The sequence below is a fragment of the Cariama cristata genome, unplaced genomic scaffold (assembly GCF_000690535.1).
Source record: "Cariama cristata isolate BGI_N322 unplaced genomic scaffold, ASM69053v1 scaffold27115, whole genome shotgun sequence".
NCBI lineage: Eukaryota > Metazoa > Chordata > Aves > Cariamiformes > Cariamidae > Cariama > Cariama cristata.
The window spans coordinates 18,105-36,521 of record NW_009617329.1 but is presented as its reverse complement, the minus strand read 5'-3'; the positions used below and the strand labels follow the sequence as shown (position 1 = coordinate 36,521).

General features: G+C 47.8%; 1 protein-coding gene across 1 annotated transcript in view; it reads right to left on the bottom strand.

The window, feature by feature from the left end:
* Window positions 1–743: 743 nt before the first annotated feature.
* The window catches only part of PLD1 (phospholipase D1, phosphatidylcholine-specific), a gene marked incomplete at its 5' end in the record, with an annotated part of 35,067 nt that continues 17,393 nt past the window's right edge, over window positions 744–18,417 (bottom strand). Inside the window, 8 exons of the mRNA XM_009700500.1 lie at window positions 744–968; window positions 1,524–1,638; window positions 2,291–2,444; window positions 4,963–5,097; window positions 6,162–6,211; window positions 8,256–8,369; window positions 11,459–11,547; window positions 12,251–12,361. Of these exons, the coding sequence (XP_009698802.1) occupies window positions 744–968; window positions 1,524–1,638; window positions 2,291–2,444; window positions 4,963–5,097; window positions 6,162–6,211; window positions 8,256–8,369; window positions 11,459–11,547; window positions 12,251–12,361 (993 nt within the window). The remainder of the gene's footprint in view (window positions 969–1,523; window positions 1,639–2,290; window positions 2,445–4,962; window positions 5,098–6,161; window positions 6,212–8,255; window positions 8,370–11,458; window positions 11,548–12,250; window positions 12,362–18,417) is intronic.

Genomic DNA, 18,417 nt, shown 5'->3' with positions numbered 1-18,417 from the left:
TGCACCGAGGCTGCCCTGTGCCAAGACCTCGGCAGCGCAACGCTGCATGAGGACTGCTGATTGCTCTAGCTGTGGTAGAAACGGGGGTGGGGTGGGGGGGTGGGTGTGTGTTTATTCCCTCAGAGGGGAGAAGAGACCAAAATGCTGCTTCTGGTATAAGATTGTTAGGCTGTTTCCATTTAAGAAGTGAAACATCTACACTTGGTAGGCTGCAGGACAGCCCAAGGCAGCACCAAGCACGTCCCAACAGCACCAAGAGCTGCCTGACGTGCTCTGACAGCATACAAAGGGGTGAGATGGGGGGACTCCAGCGAGCCAAGGCATGGATACCCAAAAGCCTTAGAAGCACACGCAGCCCATGACTCCTGCGCACCCACGGCACAATCACAGTACGTATGCAACCACGATATACAGCTGGCAGTAGTAACAACATCGATTGGGATTAGTTTCCTGTCGTAGAAAGTGGCCTGCATCCTTTAGGTGTTCAGAACATGTCGTAAGAAGTAACTCCTTCAGATGTTAAACTTCTCATTTGCCGTAATTTCCAAGTCTTTCTGCCCCTCTCCTTTGCTAGTGTCAGTTTTCTTCAAGTTCTTCCACCAAAATCCTTAAGAAAGGCACATTAGCTTGGTGGAGATCATTTTTGCCTCCCTTAGCAATAAAAAGCTTTCTGAAATCCCATATTGTTCATCAACTTGTCTCTAGAGAACCAGACTTTAAAACATAAAGCAGTCTGCATCTTCTTAAGTCCAAACCTCCATGGGTACCATGGACTCCTTTGTTCCAACAGAGGGAAGCAAGTGCTCTTCCTCCAGAAAACGAAAAGGAAATTGTACTAAAAACCCACGAATCTTTTTTAATTCTTCTGCTGCTTTGGCAGGATCATCATTTGCTAATTTGGGCTTGTTGATGAAATCACGCAGTTGGGTTAAATTATTCACCTGGTCACTGGGAAGGCATCGAAAAACCTGATCAAAAGAGAAAGAAGAAGTGGCATGTCAGTGCCGGGGAAATACTGCAATGCAGAGAAAGACCAAAACATTTAATACAAATTCCCCAGGATGGGAGTGACTTAATTAACAGCCTGGAGAACAGGGAGGGAAGAGGTATGTGCCTATCTGTGATACGGCTGGAGCAGGCAGAGGGGAAGCTCCAGGGCTTTCTCTGATCACTGCAAAAGCTCATTAGAAATAGGAAGCAAAATTTGGTTCTAGCCCAGTTAAGGCTATAGCCAACTAGAAGCAGTAAGTACACTGCAGCGATTCATCAGCGCTACAGCTGACACAAATAAAAGGAGAAATCAGAACTGTCGCCTTCTTGGGCTGCCGTCACACTCTGAGGATGCACAAACTCTTGTTCACAGCTCTTGCATCTGACGCTACTCGTTCCTTCAAACACCTCTGAAGGTCCAACCCCAGGAGCTGGACCTGCTGCCCTTGCCCTCCCCGTGCTGCTTCTCCCGTTGGCAACTGCTGCTGCCGCCACGCGTGAAGGAGGAAGGGAAAAGGCACCGCGTTCTTCACCTTATCAAAGATGGTGGCATTGCGAGCCGCTGTAGAAATCCACACCTCCTTGAAGAATTTGTCACAGACGGGATCCTGGTGTTCCGGACTGAGGTCGGAGCCGCCAAGGACAACCCTGAGAAGACAAAGGGATGGATGCTCATGGAGGCTGAAGCACCAGGTGCTCCCCCACTTGAGAAATGCCAGGGGAGGAAAAGTTTCCTTGGGACTTGCAAAACTCTGCATCCTCCCAGCACCCTCCCACTCCCATCCCCGGCAATAGTCTGTCAGCTGTAGCGCTGCCCGAGTTTCTCCTGCATTTTTTTCTGTGCAATAATTGTCCAGATGGGAAACTGGGTGGGGAAAAGAAAAAAGGGAAAAAGAAAAAGGTCTTAATGAAAAAACGGCCATGTTGTGGGCCAGATGGCTGCGCCAAGTGAGGAAACTTCCATTAGAAAGAGACACCGCCACCCAAAATTAAAAGAGTGTGAAAACAGGATCTGGAGGCAAAACATCACTGTCTTGTTTATGAGCTCTCCCAGTGAAATCCTAAAGCAAAAAAATTTGTCAGTCAAGCTGCCGAGCTGAGGACAGGAGCAGCGTGAGAAAGGCTAACGCCAGTGAAACAGCAGTAAAACTCTGGGCTAAATCCAGGCCAGGTAATGCTAAACCTGAGCAGGCAGCAGCAGCCCCGTTGGTTTGACAGGCTGCGGGCAGGCATAAGCCTGAGCAAGCCCTGCCTGCATCCCCGCTCCCTGCCCGTGCTCAGCCAGCCCTGTGCATCCCACCTGAAGCACCGCAGCCGGAGGGACTGGGCAAACTTCCCAGCGCTGTAGTCCTCCCCATCCATCACGGAGGGGACGGTCTCGGTGTCCTGCACGATGATGGCCATCTCACTGTCCCGCTTCCCCAGCATGCTGCGGTCGTTGATGTTGGCAGAGCCTGGCAAGGGGAAAACAAAACACCAGCAATGCACCGCTGCTGCATGAGATGCTCCCGCATGCCCTTCATCACCACCCCCAGGGCCCTCTGCACCCCTCATCTCTGTGGGAGACCATCTATGGCTTTGCTAGGTAAAACCCTGACCAGGGGGCTTCCTTATGGAAACACAGACCCTGAGAGCCAGGATTTGGGGGAGGGGAAAAAAACAAACAAACAAAAAAACCCATCCTAATTTTTGCAGGCTTCAAAAGCTCCAAGCTTGGAAGAAGGTTAAATCATAGCCAAGCCCAAGCCAACATTTTCAAAAGTTTACTCTCTCTGTAACTTCCCAGACGCTTTAGCTGAAGGATGCCACAGCTTTCAAAGGTCTTAACTGCATTTGGTTTGGATACCGAGTTACCTGACACAGGATGGGCTCCATGGGTAAATCTGCTCTTATTTTTAGTAGTGTAAAGAGGGGAAGTTTTTCATTTGCATTTCGAAGGTAGGGGTTTTTCGGGAGGGGAATCTAGGAAGAAGGACGTCATCTCCTCACTGTGGGTAACCAACACCCCAACCCTCCTGTCCTTCCAGGACCACTATTTTGTGTCTGCAGATGCAAGAGCTCAGACACCATCCCTGCTAACACAGCAAGGCAGCAGCAGACCCCAGGGCTCTGGGGGACCTTCCGACCACAAGAGAGGTTTCTTCTCTACTGTGCTTCCTGCAGCACTACCGCACGCTACGTAAAACCCAAACCCCAGAAAGCAGAGGGATGCTTTCCAGAGGAGTGCAGGGGGGACATGTTCCCCGGTGGTGGAACCCACGGGTGTCCTGTGCACAGCTCCATGGTCACACCCTGGGAAATAACCACCTCAGTCCCCAGCAAAGCTGCCAGAGGGCAGCAGACATTTCCCTGCATTGCATTTCTACCGCATGGCTCTCGTTGTGCCTTTTGCAGTTATGGGGGCAGGGGGTCCCCTCTCCAAAATGCACCACCCCACTCATGTAAGAGTTTGGATGCTCTTGGGTTCACGTGGCAGCTCCAGCCCTGACTCTGCACCGTGGTGGGAGCTCCCCAGCCTGCAGGGGCCGTGCCACGTCTGACACCCGCAGCATTGCTCGAGACCAGCTACGGTTTTATTGCCCAGACAGGTTTCTCTGTCCCACCCAGCCATCAGGAGCCAAGGGACGGGGGACACCACAGCACTTGTCGGCTCCAAGGGAACAGCAAGGTGCAGCCAATGATAGGAGTCATCAGGTCATTAACCCATAGAAATGACCAAAGAACACAACAACAACAAAGTTCTTCAGACACAACCTTCAGCTCCGTAAGAGGCCCCCAGGCACTAGTTAGCCGTTTAGCCTTCTCAGTGACTGAATTAACTCGAGGGAAGCTAACGCCTCCAGAGGAAAAATGAGCCAAGCCCCCCCTCCATCCTTTCACTGCCCTCTCCTGCACGGTGGCTCCGTTAGCATTTTATTTCCATGCACCATCTCTTTCTTGGGTGGAAAAGCAATGACACTGGCTCCCCAACACCTCACCAGCTGGCACAGGTGCACATCCTGTGTAAAAATCCATCCTCAGGCTTATACGTACAGAAAATAGAAATTAAGAGCTGTCTCAGGCCCCCAGACCATTACAGTTGCAACAACACTGCTCCTGCTCTAATATTAAAACCACCTCTGCACTGCTCTGAGTACTGGAGATGGGATCTGACCCCTGAGAGGGTAACAGAGGAGCAAACCTAACCACAGGACACCCGAAACTACAGGCTGAAGTGCTGCTTTGAAGGAGGGGGGTATCTTGAGTCTTACAAAATCTGGTATTAAGTTATTTTTTTGGTAAAGTTCTCGCTGTTGATATAACAGATTGAAAAGGGTTTCTTTAAAGAAACAGGCTAAAATTCTGCTTTTCTGCTGCAATGTAGAACTCTGAGCCTGAAGTCTCCTGTCTTTGCTTCATGATCTCATAATAAATATGGGAAGAGAAATGGATGAAATGTTATCTATTACTCGTTATAACATATTTCCCCATTCTTAGGAAATGGAGCTCATAAATGACACATGTTGTCCAAACCTTCCAAATTTTACGGCACATTCTGTTCTTTAAGGAACAGATGACAAGTCTCACAAGTCTTCCTGCTAGAGCAGAGTTTGATACAAGACAGATGGACAATATTCCCTGCACTGGGATTCTCTTCACTGTTACACAGAGATTTAAAACCATTTTAGGAAAACAAATTTAATGACAGCCCTCCAAATCCTTTCCTCCCACCCACCTACCCTCCTGATGAATTTATGAGGGTTTTTTTTTTGTTGTTGGTTTTTTGTGGTTTGTTTTTTGTTTTGTTTTTTTTTTTGTTTTTTTTGTGTTTTTTTTTTTTTTTTTAACAGCAAAATATTTCACAAGAAAGAAATGACAACATAGAAAAGCACATGGCACCACAGGCTGCACTGAGTACAGGGCAGACAAGTGAAAAGACTAATCCAGATATAATTCTGTGCTCCAAACGCCTCCTGCAAGCCCCCTGCTCACCGATTATAACTGTGTCGTCATCAGCAATAAGCAGTTTGCTATGAACGTAGATGAGCTCCGTGACTAGTTTTCCTTCCAACTCTGCATATGTTCGAAGTCCACAGAACGATATGTAGTTTATCCACTTATCTCCAACTGAAAATTAAAAGAGGAAAAAACTGATGGGATGAGGGAGGTGGAAGAGGGAAGAAAGAAAAAGACCCTCTTTATATAAAGACTCATATGAATAACAGTTCACTTTTCACTTTTTTAAAAAAATAATAAACAAACAGACAATGGAAATAAGTTTCTTTAAAAATAGACTTTAAAAGATGCCTGTGGGCACTCTGTGCTGCTCTGATCCGCTGCCTGCTCGGATACTTCCACTTTGATGAGAAATGACCCCAATCTCCCTTGTGCAGCACGCAAGTGCTCACAATTGAGCTGAGCATCTTAAAATAACTGGACTATGTGACTGTTCTTCTGCAGATCCTGCAGAAAGGAGGCTGGAAGCAGGTGTTTTGTCCATGCACATGTCTATGCACACTCATTCGCGACACCATAGTATGGAAAATATGTCCTAATGTACTTGTCTGCAGTTCAGATTTACACAAAGACCTAGAACGAATGAGGCATTACATATGCCCCTAGTATTTGTGATACGTGGGTTTTCATGGTGCTCCGATTCCCAGCAGAGCAAATTCAAGCAGGCATCCCCATGCTGAGGAAGCAACTCACAAATAGCATCCTGCTTAGGCAGGTTTTTCCCCCTGTGTTCAACAACTACCAGAAACAAAGCCAGGGTGGGATTCACGGGGGAGGCTGAGGGCTTGTCGCTCCCAGAAGCGTGACCCGGCTCAGGATATTTTCCAAATAACATGACCCCGAGCAGCTGCAACCACGCCGTGCTTCTCCCTGGGGTCCTCCCCTCCTCCAGATCAGGGCTGCATCCAAGCGTGAAGTCTGACAACCGGCCACGGCTCGCGTGACCTGACAGACCTTGCCATGGGATGACGGCAGAGGAGGAGGTCGCTCACCAGCCCCAGGAACCTGTAGCACACATTGTTGTGAGATGCCCCAGTCCATGCCTGAACCCCTCAGCCACAGCAAGCCCACGTTAATAAGAAGCTGGAGAGTCTAATTTATGTGTTATACATGTATCCATGGAACTGCTGCATCCCAAGACTAAGCAACATAGAGGAGAGGCATAAAGCTCTTACTCTCTGTCTTCAGCTGGCCCAGGATTGAGTTCTCTCCTCGACACATGGTCCTGGAAAGAAGGTAGGCAACCATCAGCACCACCGCGACTTGAGGCAACGGCATATGCTGAAGCAGAACAGGGCGAGGTAAATTGCAAACACAGATGCCTTTTAAATACCCCGTCAAACAGAAGAAACACGGTGCTCCCAGAGCACGCATTTTTCCCAAACGACTGTTGATATAGGAAGGACTGCTCATTTCCTAAAGGAGCTCATAGCAGTTCACATAGGAACTGGGGAGTGTTTTGCCTTCTAGAGCACACCACAGTGATGATAAACATGTTACAAACAGGGCTGCTATGGTCTGTGCCACAGGTCTGGATGTGAAATCACATCAAGAAAAAAAGGCAACACGTGCAGAACACCAGGTCAGGGAGTTTGTGTGATTACGGCTGGCTTCGAAAAGCCACAGCTGGCATCTCATTCAAAAAAAAATAAACACACACAAACAACAAAAAACAAAAACCCCAAAACCAACCCACAGGCAATTTCTCAAGCGCTATGGTTAGCTCAGGCAGAAGGGCCTGGTTGTGGAGACATGCTGCTTTCCTTCTACTTCTGTCTCCTGCCCTGCTCATCCTTCTAGAGGTGCAGTAGGATCCCTGCAGACCAGCAGACAGGGGAGATTTTGTTCCGGAGGCAGCAGCAGTCTCCACAAACCAACTGCACCCTGGCCATACCATAACACAGCAGCTTTCCAGTAAAACCATCTTGCCTTGGGCCACTTGGTCTTCCTCTACAGCCTGTTCCCAGCGCAGGGCTACCTGGCACCACTGCGTCTCAGTCCTTCCCGTGAGACCTGCTGGGTTGCAAATGCCCACCAAAACATCCATCCCAGAGCAGGGGAACCACATCAGGGAAGGCAGCGTTGCCTTTGTGGGGCCGACAATGACAGCCAAGGAAAGTATTGGCCAGAAAGGCAGATTTGGAGACAAAGCCCAGCTAAGGAACCCGTAGGGCTGCGTGCTCCCACCCGGCTGCAGCAGCGATGGGGATGCTGCTGGGAGAAACTGCAGTAAAAGCTGTGGTAAGTGCCTAAAGGAGAGCACAGCCATTGAGCAGGAGGGCAGAGATCTCAGGGGTCTGATTTGATGAGCTAAAAGGAAAACGAATGTGCTTGGCAGCGTTACGCTGCATGCAGGGGGCAGCTGACGGGCCAGGGATTGGAGGGGGTTGTGCAAGGCACTGGGGGACCCACTGTGCCAGGGCAGGGGCAGGGATTTTGCTGCAGAAAGCACCGGGCTTTACCGACTGCACTTCCTGGCCCAGCTAGCATCACCTCACCTCCTGGAATCATAGAATCGTTTAGGTTGGAATGAACTTTAAGATCATCCAGTCCAACCATAAACCTAGTATGGCCAAGTCCACCACTAAACTATGTCTCTAAAATGCCATGTCTACACATCTTTTAAATACCTCCAGGGATGGTGACTCAACCACCTCCCCGGGCAGCCTGTTCCAGTGCTTGACAACCCTTTCAGTGAAGAAATTCTTCTTAATATCCATCTAAACTTCCCCTGGCACAACTTGAGGCTGTTTCCTCTTGTTCTATTGCTCATTACTTGGGAGAAGAGGCCAACCCCCACCTCACTACACCCTCCTTTCAGGTCGTTGTAGAGAGCGATCAGGTCTCCCCTCAGCCTCCTCTTCTCCAGACCACCCCCCCCCAGCTCCCTCAGCCGCTCCCCACCACACTTGTGCTCCAGACCCTTCACCACCTTCGTTGCCCTTCTCTGGACTCGCTCCAGCACCTCAAGGTCTTTCTTGTCGTGAGGGGCCCAGAACTGAACACAGCACTCGAGGTGCGTCCTCACCAGTGCCCAGTACAGGGGGAAATGCAAATCCCGAGGCTAGCAAATAAATGAGCTAAAGGACTAAGTGAAAGCTACACAAACAGTTTTCTTCTCCTCTTCCAAACCCTGCGTGCTCGTGCGGACAACATCTAGTGTGATGCCACGCTGACGGCAGCTGGAGCCCTGGGCAGCACCCACAGCAGGCAGAGGTGACCGGGGAGGTCTCTGGCAGCCCTGCCCGCAGCGGGGCTGCCTGCGGTACCTGTAGTTGAAGTGCATGATGGCCTGCAGCGCGTTCCCACCGCCCGTCGAAATGTCTCCTTCAAAGCCAGGCAGCAGCGGGATCACCACGTATACTCGGAAACGCTTGTTTTCCCTGAAACGATAGTTGGGGGAATATGAGCCTGCAATGTTACAGCTTTGTTCAAGGTGAAGTCCCCTCAGTTTCACTCTCCCTGTGCTGACTGACTTGGTTTCTATCCAAGGCTACTACAAAAATTTTAAGGGAGCAAAGTGTGAAGTGTATTTCCAGTTTCAGGTCTTCATCACCTGCCATCAGTACTTCAGTGAGTGCCCAGACCTTCAGGAGGAGAAGGAATAATTTACTTTCAGCAGATGACAAAAGAAGCTAAAGGAAAAGAAACACATTTTCACTGAAGTTCAAGGGCAGGCTAGTCATTTTGTAGATGGTGTCTGCCACTATAAAAAGTTCATTTGAGCACCCTGATAGCCCAGTCACACTGATACTGGTGCAGACTGCTGCATACAACTGCCTCGCAGAGCACAGCAAAGATTACAGAGCTTTCACAGGCAGAACCCCCAAAATCTGACCTGTCGTTCTCACTACCTCCTGGTTCTGAGAAGTCAGAAACATCACAAAAAATGGAAAAAGCTCAGGGCACAAGCAAAACATTGATCGTTCAAGGAAGGGAAGTATTTCACTGATACATCACAACCCACAAAAACTGAGTTCCAGAGCTCCCCCAAACTAAACTGTACCCTAACTGCAATCCGATTCAGAACAAAAGCTACAATTATGGCACTACTTGGGGCTTTTCTTAAAGCCCACCTTTGGGTTTTCTCTGCTGACAAAAGCCAGATGCATCTGCTCTGCCAGCGCTTCCCAGGCACCCCTGGGCGTTTGGCAATCCCCTGCCCTGCGCCTTGAAGAAGGAAGAGGAGGAGGATGTGGATGCTCCGTTGAAGGCTGCTGCCACTAGATGGCAAACACAGTTTAATCAGGACAAAACCATTTCAGGAGCAGTCTCAAAATAAACCAGTCTGCAGTTTTTGTTAAAAGTATCCCTTCCTCCGGCAAGTCATGCCTGTGAATTTAAGGGCACAGGAATTGTAAAGCATTGGGGTCTCCTCTGAGCTGGGATGGAGACAGTGAGGACCTGTGTGTTTCTTTAATTTCAACCAGTGCTTCCTTATAGCCGTGCTATGCACTGTAAACTAGCTTTAGTTTGTCAGCAGACCTCAGAAATAGTTCAGGAGGTCTTGCCTTTACACAACAAGAGACTTTGAAACGAAGCCTGTTTGTATCATGAAAAAGTTCTACCATGAAAAGCATTCCCCAAAAAGCAGTGTGTTTGTCTAAGCCCAGTGTTTATTAAACCAGTTAGAGAGCCACCCATGGAAATCAAGAAAAGAACATTATTAATTACATCAGGAGAAAATATTTAGTTCAGAAGAGTAAGAAGTGTACAAGCTTAACTAAAGACCCTCATTTACAATTAAACATCAGCATGTTACCTCGCTGTTTTCCCAGGGCAGTTTGGAACATGAGCGTTGTGATACAAACCATTTAGCTCTAAATTTGCTTTTAATCTTAGGCAATGCCAAGCATTCTGGAGTGTGCAGAATTTGAATCTTACATTCAATCAGAAATCACCGACATCAAGCTGGCACAAGACTGGCATAAAATTGGAGTAATACAGAAGTGAGCATCACATCTGCAAATGGGTCACTGAAGAATTTGTGCAACTCCCTTTTGTGCTAGACTTTTTGATATCTAGACAGAATGACGCCTGTTTCAACTTTATATAACAGGAAAGTCTTAACAGATTGCCTGGAGAATTTGCTGCTACCTAAGTAGCATTGCTAAAAGAAGGCAACCGATGCAAAGGGCCGGTGGCAATCAGCTCCCAAAGGCAGGAAAGGCAATCCAGAGTGGCTTTCCAGAGGGACACTGACCGGCACAGAGATGTTGCATCTGGCTGCCTGCGAGCCTCAAGGTTGCAATGGAAACACCAGCAACGCTGTTTCCAGCAGCACTGGCACCACTCCTCATTTACCCCAGGTGAGAAAATCCTTCCCATCTTTTCATCCTTAGCTAATTTCAATTATTTGGGCTATGCATTGCAGCTCATAGATCACAAGCAACTCCACTCTCTTACTCTGCCCTGTTGTTAATGGCATAGCGGCTAATACCCATGCTCTGCCGGTTTGAACAGTGCCTCTGAACAAAGCCTGCCTCACGGCAGCTCCTGTGGCCTTGCAGCTACTGTCCGTAGCCCGATGTCTGTCTGTGTCGGGTTGGTTACCGTTACCCAGGTGGCAATTTCTAAGCTCAAGTGCCAAAGAGAGAGAAATTTCCTTGACTCTGGAGAGAGCACCTCTGGGAAAGCAACCCCTGCATAGCTCTGGACAACTACAATATGGAAGAAATAATCATTGCAAGAAACGTCTCCATGCATGGCGGAAAACCACATGAGAGATGAAAGGAAGAAGTTCAGAACGTGTTCTGTGTATCAGCCCAGCAAGACAAGGATACAGTTTAAGACTATGACATATATGTAATCTTCAAGAGAGACTCCAGGGGAGCAACCTTAAGTAAGGTTGTCCAGGATCAAAGCAAAGACAAGCCACTACCTGTGGTATTAATGTTAACAGAGGGTTAGGTGTGCTGAAGTAAAAGGAGTGTCTAAAACACAGTTGGATTTGATCCATTCAGGAACAAACAATGGTCCCCTTGCCATGGCTGGAGGTTGTAAATACCCTCCAGCACTTACCAGAAAAAGTTGTTCAAACAATACCTGAACCCTGCAGCCAAATCCTCGAAATGTGTTTGCTTCCCCTATTGCAAGCCAATCCTCTCGATAGGTAATTTAAATAAACCACAAATCCTAGTGCAACCTTCTCACTCAACTTGCCTTACCACAGAGTTCAAGACTGGTTGGCTATGTAGCAAAGGTGTCACTGAACTGGAGTATAAAGGACTTGCTTTTAAACAAGTTCCAGAGTTAAAAATACATTTGCATCAGGGTAAGTCCAGAAAATCACTTTCTGGCTGCAAAGAAACCACTAAAGAGTCTCACTGCTGCAAATGCAAGCAGATGTTCAACCGCATTGGTTCTGCGTTGGAAAAGCTATGGTACAGTTGTGTCCATTAAGATATTACTTTGCACCACATGATATAAATGCATCTGGAAGACTTTCCTTGCCTTGTTAAGAACAAGTTACCTGTGAGCTTTGAGAATCCTCTGAGCAATTGCATCACCGATCTTGTTCCAGACAACTTTGTCATCGGCACAGCTAATAAAAAACTGGTTCTGCAGGAAAAGCAAGCAAAGCTGCTGTCAGACACTGCCAGCAACAAACAAAAACATATTTGCATGCTTTATTTCAGACCAAGAGCAGCTAAAGATAACTGGGTTTGTGTGTCATTTGAAGAGATGCTTTTTTTTTTAAATTATGAAATGATGTGTGCGTCTGTGCTTGATTAGGGAATGAGTTAGTCCTTATTAATCACACTGCTTAGAAAGTTCACATAAAGAGCAACCTAACAAGAGGCTAAAAAAGAAAAAAAAAGAAGAGAATAAGCATCTCCATTCAGCCAGCACTGAGAGTCCACCCAACACAGGAGACTCCTATGCCAGACCAGCTCTGTGAGTGGGAGGTTCAGGCATGCACAGGGGACACTACAAAACCACAGAGGAGAGAGGAAAACTATTGCACAGGTCCTGGAAGTTGCTGCCAATTTTGCAAAAAGGCTCATAAAGGAGAGGTCTACTTTTGTAGTCAGAAGGCTGTCAAGCCTCAAGTCAATGGAAACAGCCCCAAAAATTCAGAGCAGATTCTGTATTAATATCCATATGATGATCCTTCTGAGTCTCTTCCAACTTGACATTTCTATGATACATATCTAAATTCATAAAAAATTAAGACCAAACCTCAAGAAGAACTACCCTCTTGATGGTTGTGAGCCATGCCCAGAGCATGAGGACCCTCCTGCTTTCCCTCATTGCCACTCACTTCTATATATATGTAGTGCTTGCTGTTTTCTATCACGCTGACGTAGGCATTGTGGATGGACTCCTCGTGGTATTTAATGCCAGCAGACCAGTCAGCAGCAGAACGGATCACCTGGAAAGCAAGAGATTAACATCTTCAACTCTTCATCCACGACGGCACAGCATTGCAACCGAATTATTTAAGTGGCAATGCTCTTCCCTGGCACCGTTTGCCTGTCAGGATTTCACTAAACAAAGTAAGATGTGCAACATTCACCATTTATACTGCATTTGTAATCAGGAAAAAGGATGCTCAAAAGTAGTACTAATGCTTAATAACATTTTGATCAAAACCATAAATGTCTTGTCCCATTGCTGTGCTACTGCCCACTCCCACCTGAGAAGTTTTAGATGCACTAGAAGCAGCACAGAAGTTCTGTTCTTGCTTCAGGTCTTATGATAAGCTGCTTTTAAAACCACCTAAATTTCCAAGCTTTAGGGGTGCACATCCAATCAGTGATCTCCTCTCTAGCAATATTTAAAGTTGGTCTCCAGCTGGGGCAATGTGTTTTTCCCACAAACAGTCGGTACCTAATTATACAGTCAGTTCAATAACGCAAGCCATGTCTTTGTCCTCAGCACTCAAGGTCATTTATTTCTTCTGCCAAATCCTTGCCCAAGCCATCGGATTTGCGATGATACAACTTTTAAAATTCAAAGCAGTTCAGCTGCCCACACTAATTTATTAATTTTTACTGGAAATCCACATTTAAAGCAGATACTGTGAGATCCCCAGGGCACGTTCTCCCCCTGCCTCCTGCAGTTCTTGTGCAAGAGAGTCAAACCAAGATAAGGAACGACCTTTGTTCATGCTCTCAGCCAGGCTGAGCAAGCCCACAGCAGACAGCTTCCCATCTCCGACAGCCAGAGATGCTACAGCATCTCCCACTCCGGCGCTTTGAGTCAAGAAGCAACCATGCTATGCCCCGAGTGACATTTTCCTAGTGGAAATGTAGCTTTTCATTAAGTGTTGGCAGGGTACGTGCTCAGAGGAAATAATTACTCATGATTAGCCTCTGTCTTTAAATATTGTCAAGACAAAAACATTGAAATAGCAGCCTTAAAATATCTCAATACAGCCATACCAGCACTCGGGGCCAGTCACGCACAGGACAAGATCCAAATGCTGAGGATCTGTGAAATGGGCATGTCAGTACGTACAAAATCCTGATCTCTTTTGGGGCTCAACAACATTTTTCCCTGGAAATCCCTCCCATGGATTTCTTTTAATTCTCCATGTCCAGCTTCTGCTTTGCTCCATGTTACTTTCCCTGTCCCCCCGACACCCCTGATACCCTGACCCTGAGCTCTGCTGTCATGTTGTCATCACCATCCACCACCAAAGCAGGCTCCTGGCTGTGGCTGAGGACTTTTGAGGGCTAATTGATTACCAGTAGCATCCCAGTAGATAAGGATTTGGCCCTTTGGTCCAGGTGCTGCACGCCTGAACCAAACCCATCCTCTTGTCTCCAGAGCATCTCTGGAGGTGGCACTGGGGGTCATTGCTGTCAAGTAGCACATGACTGAGCTAATTCCTTCACCTTGGCAGGAGGAGCTTTCTCTCACAGCTCACTGGAAAACTCATCCTGCAGCTCTCCTATTTGGCTGCTTGCTTGGCCAACAGGAGGGAGCACTCTGCAGCCTCCCAAACTGAACGTCAGGGTCACAGATGCTCGAGTGAGGGAGCCAGCCTGAACACAAGGGCCATCACAGCCTCTACTGGTTCCAAGCAGCCACCCTTTGCTTGCATAAACCTCCGCAAGGCGATGCTGCTCATGCTCAGGTGGTTTTAATCACCCATTTGGTTTGCAAAGCCAACGCTGCATGCTCCCACGTGCCCCAGGCTGGGCACTGCTGAAACTCCACCGAGCACCACAGCAGACAGACCTCCTGAACAAAATTCCATCATTTACATCAATAAGGACAGGAAAACAGCTTTTCTGGGTAGAAAGCAGGTTAATTCTTCCATACACACAGCTCAGGCTGCAGCCCGGAGAGGAGATCGCAGCCCTTCCACCTTCACCGGCACAGCCGGCAATGAGCAGCCACGCTGCCCCTTCCCTGCCTTTTGTCCTGCTGCGGTGAAAACCTGGGGGCACAGAGCACATCCCTGTGGGCTGGGGACCTCCAGCTAATGTGATCTGGAACTGCACTTCAGAAAGCTGCAGATTGTAGCTTCCTGGTGTACAAATTACTGACTTTTTTTTTTTTTTGCTAGTTAACTTTGTTCACACTCCAAAGAGACGGTTCTCTTCTCAAGATAAGCTGCTGACCCCTGCACTGAACAAAGTAACTTCCACACCCTCATTTACAGCAGCAATAACTGCAACTGCTGAGAATGAGGAACAACTGTCCCCTTCTGAATTGGAAGCTTGATAACACCAAAGCCCTTTGCTTTGAAAGACAAATTTACTGCCGGCAGACAAGTTTATTCCAAACCAGAGATGCTACCTGACAACAGAACAATCACTCAGAACCATCCCTTTCCACCACCATGGCTTCCCAGGGCATCATCCACCTGCCCTTCCTTGCCTTTCTCTTCACCCCTCCACACATCGACACCCTAGGCTGCCCACTATTACAGGACCATCATCTCTCTGCCCTCGCCCCAGATCAATGTGTCATGACTCATCCTAAAAAGCTGGCTCAGCATCACCCAAAAAGGTACAACCTCAAATCCACATGCGGAGGGAAGAAGAGGTGTCAGAAGGTGCTGGTTGGGGCAGCAGAATGGGTGTTCCAGCTCCGACCTCCTCAAATAAAGTTATTTTTAACCTGGATCATTTCAGCAGCCAGCACCGATCGTTGTGCAGCTCTGCAGCCACAGCGACAGGTGAGGAGGTGACAGGACAAGGCCACCAACGTTGGTGGCTCTGTGGCCACCGACAGCAGCACTGCATGGATGCAGCACGCATCTCGAGGAAACCAAGCTGTGGTTGTGGCACTCAGACACATACGCACCTTGAAGTTTCCTACACAGGTCTATGCCCTATCACTGATGTTTCATCTCACACTTCCGGACATCTCTCCTTTCCTGCCAAGGTGTTTAAAGTGAGCTGGTTCAAACCCAACCTATTTTCCTAGGGAGAAAAAGCCACGTGCTGCCCAGCACAGCACCTACCAACTAGAGCTGGTGTCTCCATGCTCCTTCCTCTCCTCTCCTCTTCCTCAAGCCTCTCAATAGCAGCACCGAGTGCTCTGCAGGGCCTGTCATCCCTTTAACTTCTTTAACCGATACAACAGTAATAAATTTGGTGTTTGCTGTGGGCTAGTGCATGAATCCTGAACAATGAAAGCTCTCATGCAGACTTCAAAGAGGTAAGGGCATTAGCCATTGCCAGAGCATTAAATTTTCATTGCATTTACATCAGGAACTGGATATTGCCTCACCATGTCACATTTTTTGCAGCGCTGGCTTTGGCTGGTAACTACAAACTCCGGAATAGAAATAGAGAGATGGAAAAAACCTAGCATTGCCCTTGGCAGGCCGCTATTCGATTCTTGCAAAAATCAATGTGCAATCACGTTGCTCTGTGAGCAAAGCCCAGAAGTTCAAATGAAAGAGGGGCACAGACCATGTCCAACTAACCCGTGGAGCTGAGAGGCTCCTTTCCTCCTTCCCAGCCTGTACCTCCACATCGTTTCCCACGCATGCTGCATTCATCCTCCCTGCCCAGGGGAAAGCCCCTGTCAGTGCCAGTCCTGCTCTCCCTACCCTCCCGAAAATGCTTTCCTGCTCCTCTCCTCCAACAAAGGAGAGCAAAACCAGATGGTACAATGAGGTCAAAATCTGTTGCTGACAGGTCAATGGCTCCGGTTTGCAGCAACACTGCAATCCCCACACATCCTTTGTCTTTTCCCTTCCTCTGATCTGCCCACAATTGAAGACAGAACTGCAAACAAGCTCAGAAACAAGAAAAGCAGCAGCCAGACTTTCTTCAATCACCCCACAGCCAACAACAGTCACTGGATGCTGGGTTTTACCTCGGGGCAGTAATTTCTGCCTATAAAATTCCTACACAGCACCAAAACAGGGATAACATGGGTTTGGCTGTTGGTCAGTCACAGGATTCAATATCAAGAACAACAATACTGCTCTAGTTTTTCTAGATAAAAAGTTGGTGACAGATTTTAGGGTATATGCTTATTTCTGCGCTGGACTTTACCACTGAAAGGAGACACAAGCACCTGAAGCCCCTCCGGTCTGAAACTAATATACTGGACAGGCAAGAGGCTGATATTCCTGTGACTGCAGGAAAGGAGAAGCCATGCAGGGATGCCCTGATGCACACTCCAGGAGCTCCAGAAAAAGGCAACCAGGAGGAGAGGTGGTTCAGATCCAGGCTGTAAGTGTCCTCCCCTCTCCCCACCTCCTGCAGCAGCCAAATCTGAAACCTTCATCTGGAGGAGAGCCCAAGCTGCTCACTGACCCGCAGTGGGGATTTCAGGGATGCTCAGGGCACTTGTGTCATCTGGGGATTGATGGCGTGAGCATTACAGAGAAGACTGAGCCAAAATTACAGCGTGTGCATGCAAAACCATGCCTCAGAGCTTGAGGAGATCATCCAGAGATCATAACCCAGCTGCAGGAAGCCCAGAGCCAAGGGATCTGCACCCAGGCAGAGTGCCGCAGCCTGGGCAGAGGAGCCACCCTCATCACTTCCACCATCCTTGGTGCTGCAAATGCTCTTCCCCCCCAGTCTTCTCTCATACTGGGAAGGCTGGTACATTACAGGGCAACATGTTTTCAGCCTAATATCATGGACTTTCATTTATCTGGCTATATGCAGAGCTGGGCTACACTGACAGGTCTCTAAAAGCTGCAATTTGACATAAATTAGGCATGAGCAAGTAGTTTTAAATTAATAATTTACAAGACAAACCGGCTCACTTTTTGCTGTTTATGGCATCACTGAGAACAGCCCCTCATTTCCTGGAATGCATCAGTTATTTGCAATGCCCCAACAATGTCGTGACAAGGCTAGTTTTCAAACAGGTCACCCACCACTCAGCATTGGTGTATGCAGCATTTAGCAGTCACCGTTTTGAGCTTCTTCCTCCTCTCCCACGGGCCGAAGCCCTGAGCCAGCAGCTCTGCAGTACAGACTGAAGGAACATTGGACCTAGACTGTGCTAAGTTTAATTTCTCCTTTGGGAACTGCTTCCAGTTCTGTCATCATTAGAGCTTAACTCTTTGCTACAGCAAACCCCATGATTTAGAAGTTGAGGTTTCTCTTGTGGTTAGAGCGTGCTCAGAGGACACAAGCCCCCTCACTTCCATGAGAACAAAATTTCCCGAAAAGCTGGTGTCACAGACACAGTCGGAGAGGCATCTACAGCCACAGCGAAGCATGATGATGCCTGAAGTGAGACTATTTCTCAACAAGCTGCAAGCATTGTTTTGGAGGCTGATGTAAAACGGCTGAGATCCATGACACGTGGGGAGTAGCAGACAATGCCCTGGCAACCCACAAACCCAGAAAAAGGCATCATTACACTAAGCTTCCCCAAGTGTTGCTGTCATCTGGGTGGACCACTCCTTACAAAGAGCAAAAGGCATGCATTTTTCCTGGTTTTGGTCTAATTGCTCTTATTTCATACATCTCATACAGAGACACACAATTGTTTTGCTGCCTCAGCATAACTATTTTGACTTTGTATTCTTCAACAACCCCATGTTTCTGCTAGGTAACAGTAGTATTCAATATATGCACTCAATATAGCTAACCGGGTTTTTAAATATAGGTATCTTGACAATTACGACTGTGAGGATGATTGCCACAAACAAGACTGTGGGCTCTGTGCAGAACTGCAGAGGACCCACAGGGCTGAGTGGCTGCATAATAAAATGCAGATGAAGTTCAATGCAGAAAGCAACAGCCCCAAGACCCTGCTTAATGCTGGGCTCTAGCTGACTACTACCCATCCAAGTGAGGCGTCAGGGGCCTGGCAGACTGCTCTGAGATAAATATTCAGTGAGGAAACTCAACCCAACAGGCCTTCCCAAAACATAAAAAGCAAATGTTAGGTGTTAGAAGAGTAGCAGAAAACAAAACAGAAAATTAAACAGCTATACAAAGCTATGGTCTTTCCACAACTTGAGTACCGCATACAGCTTGGTCCTCTTAC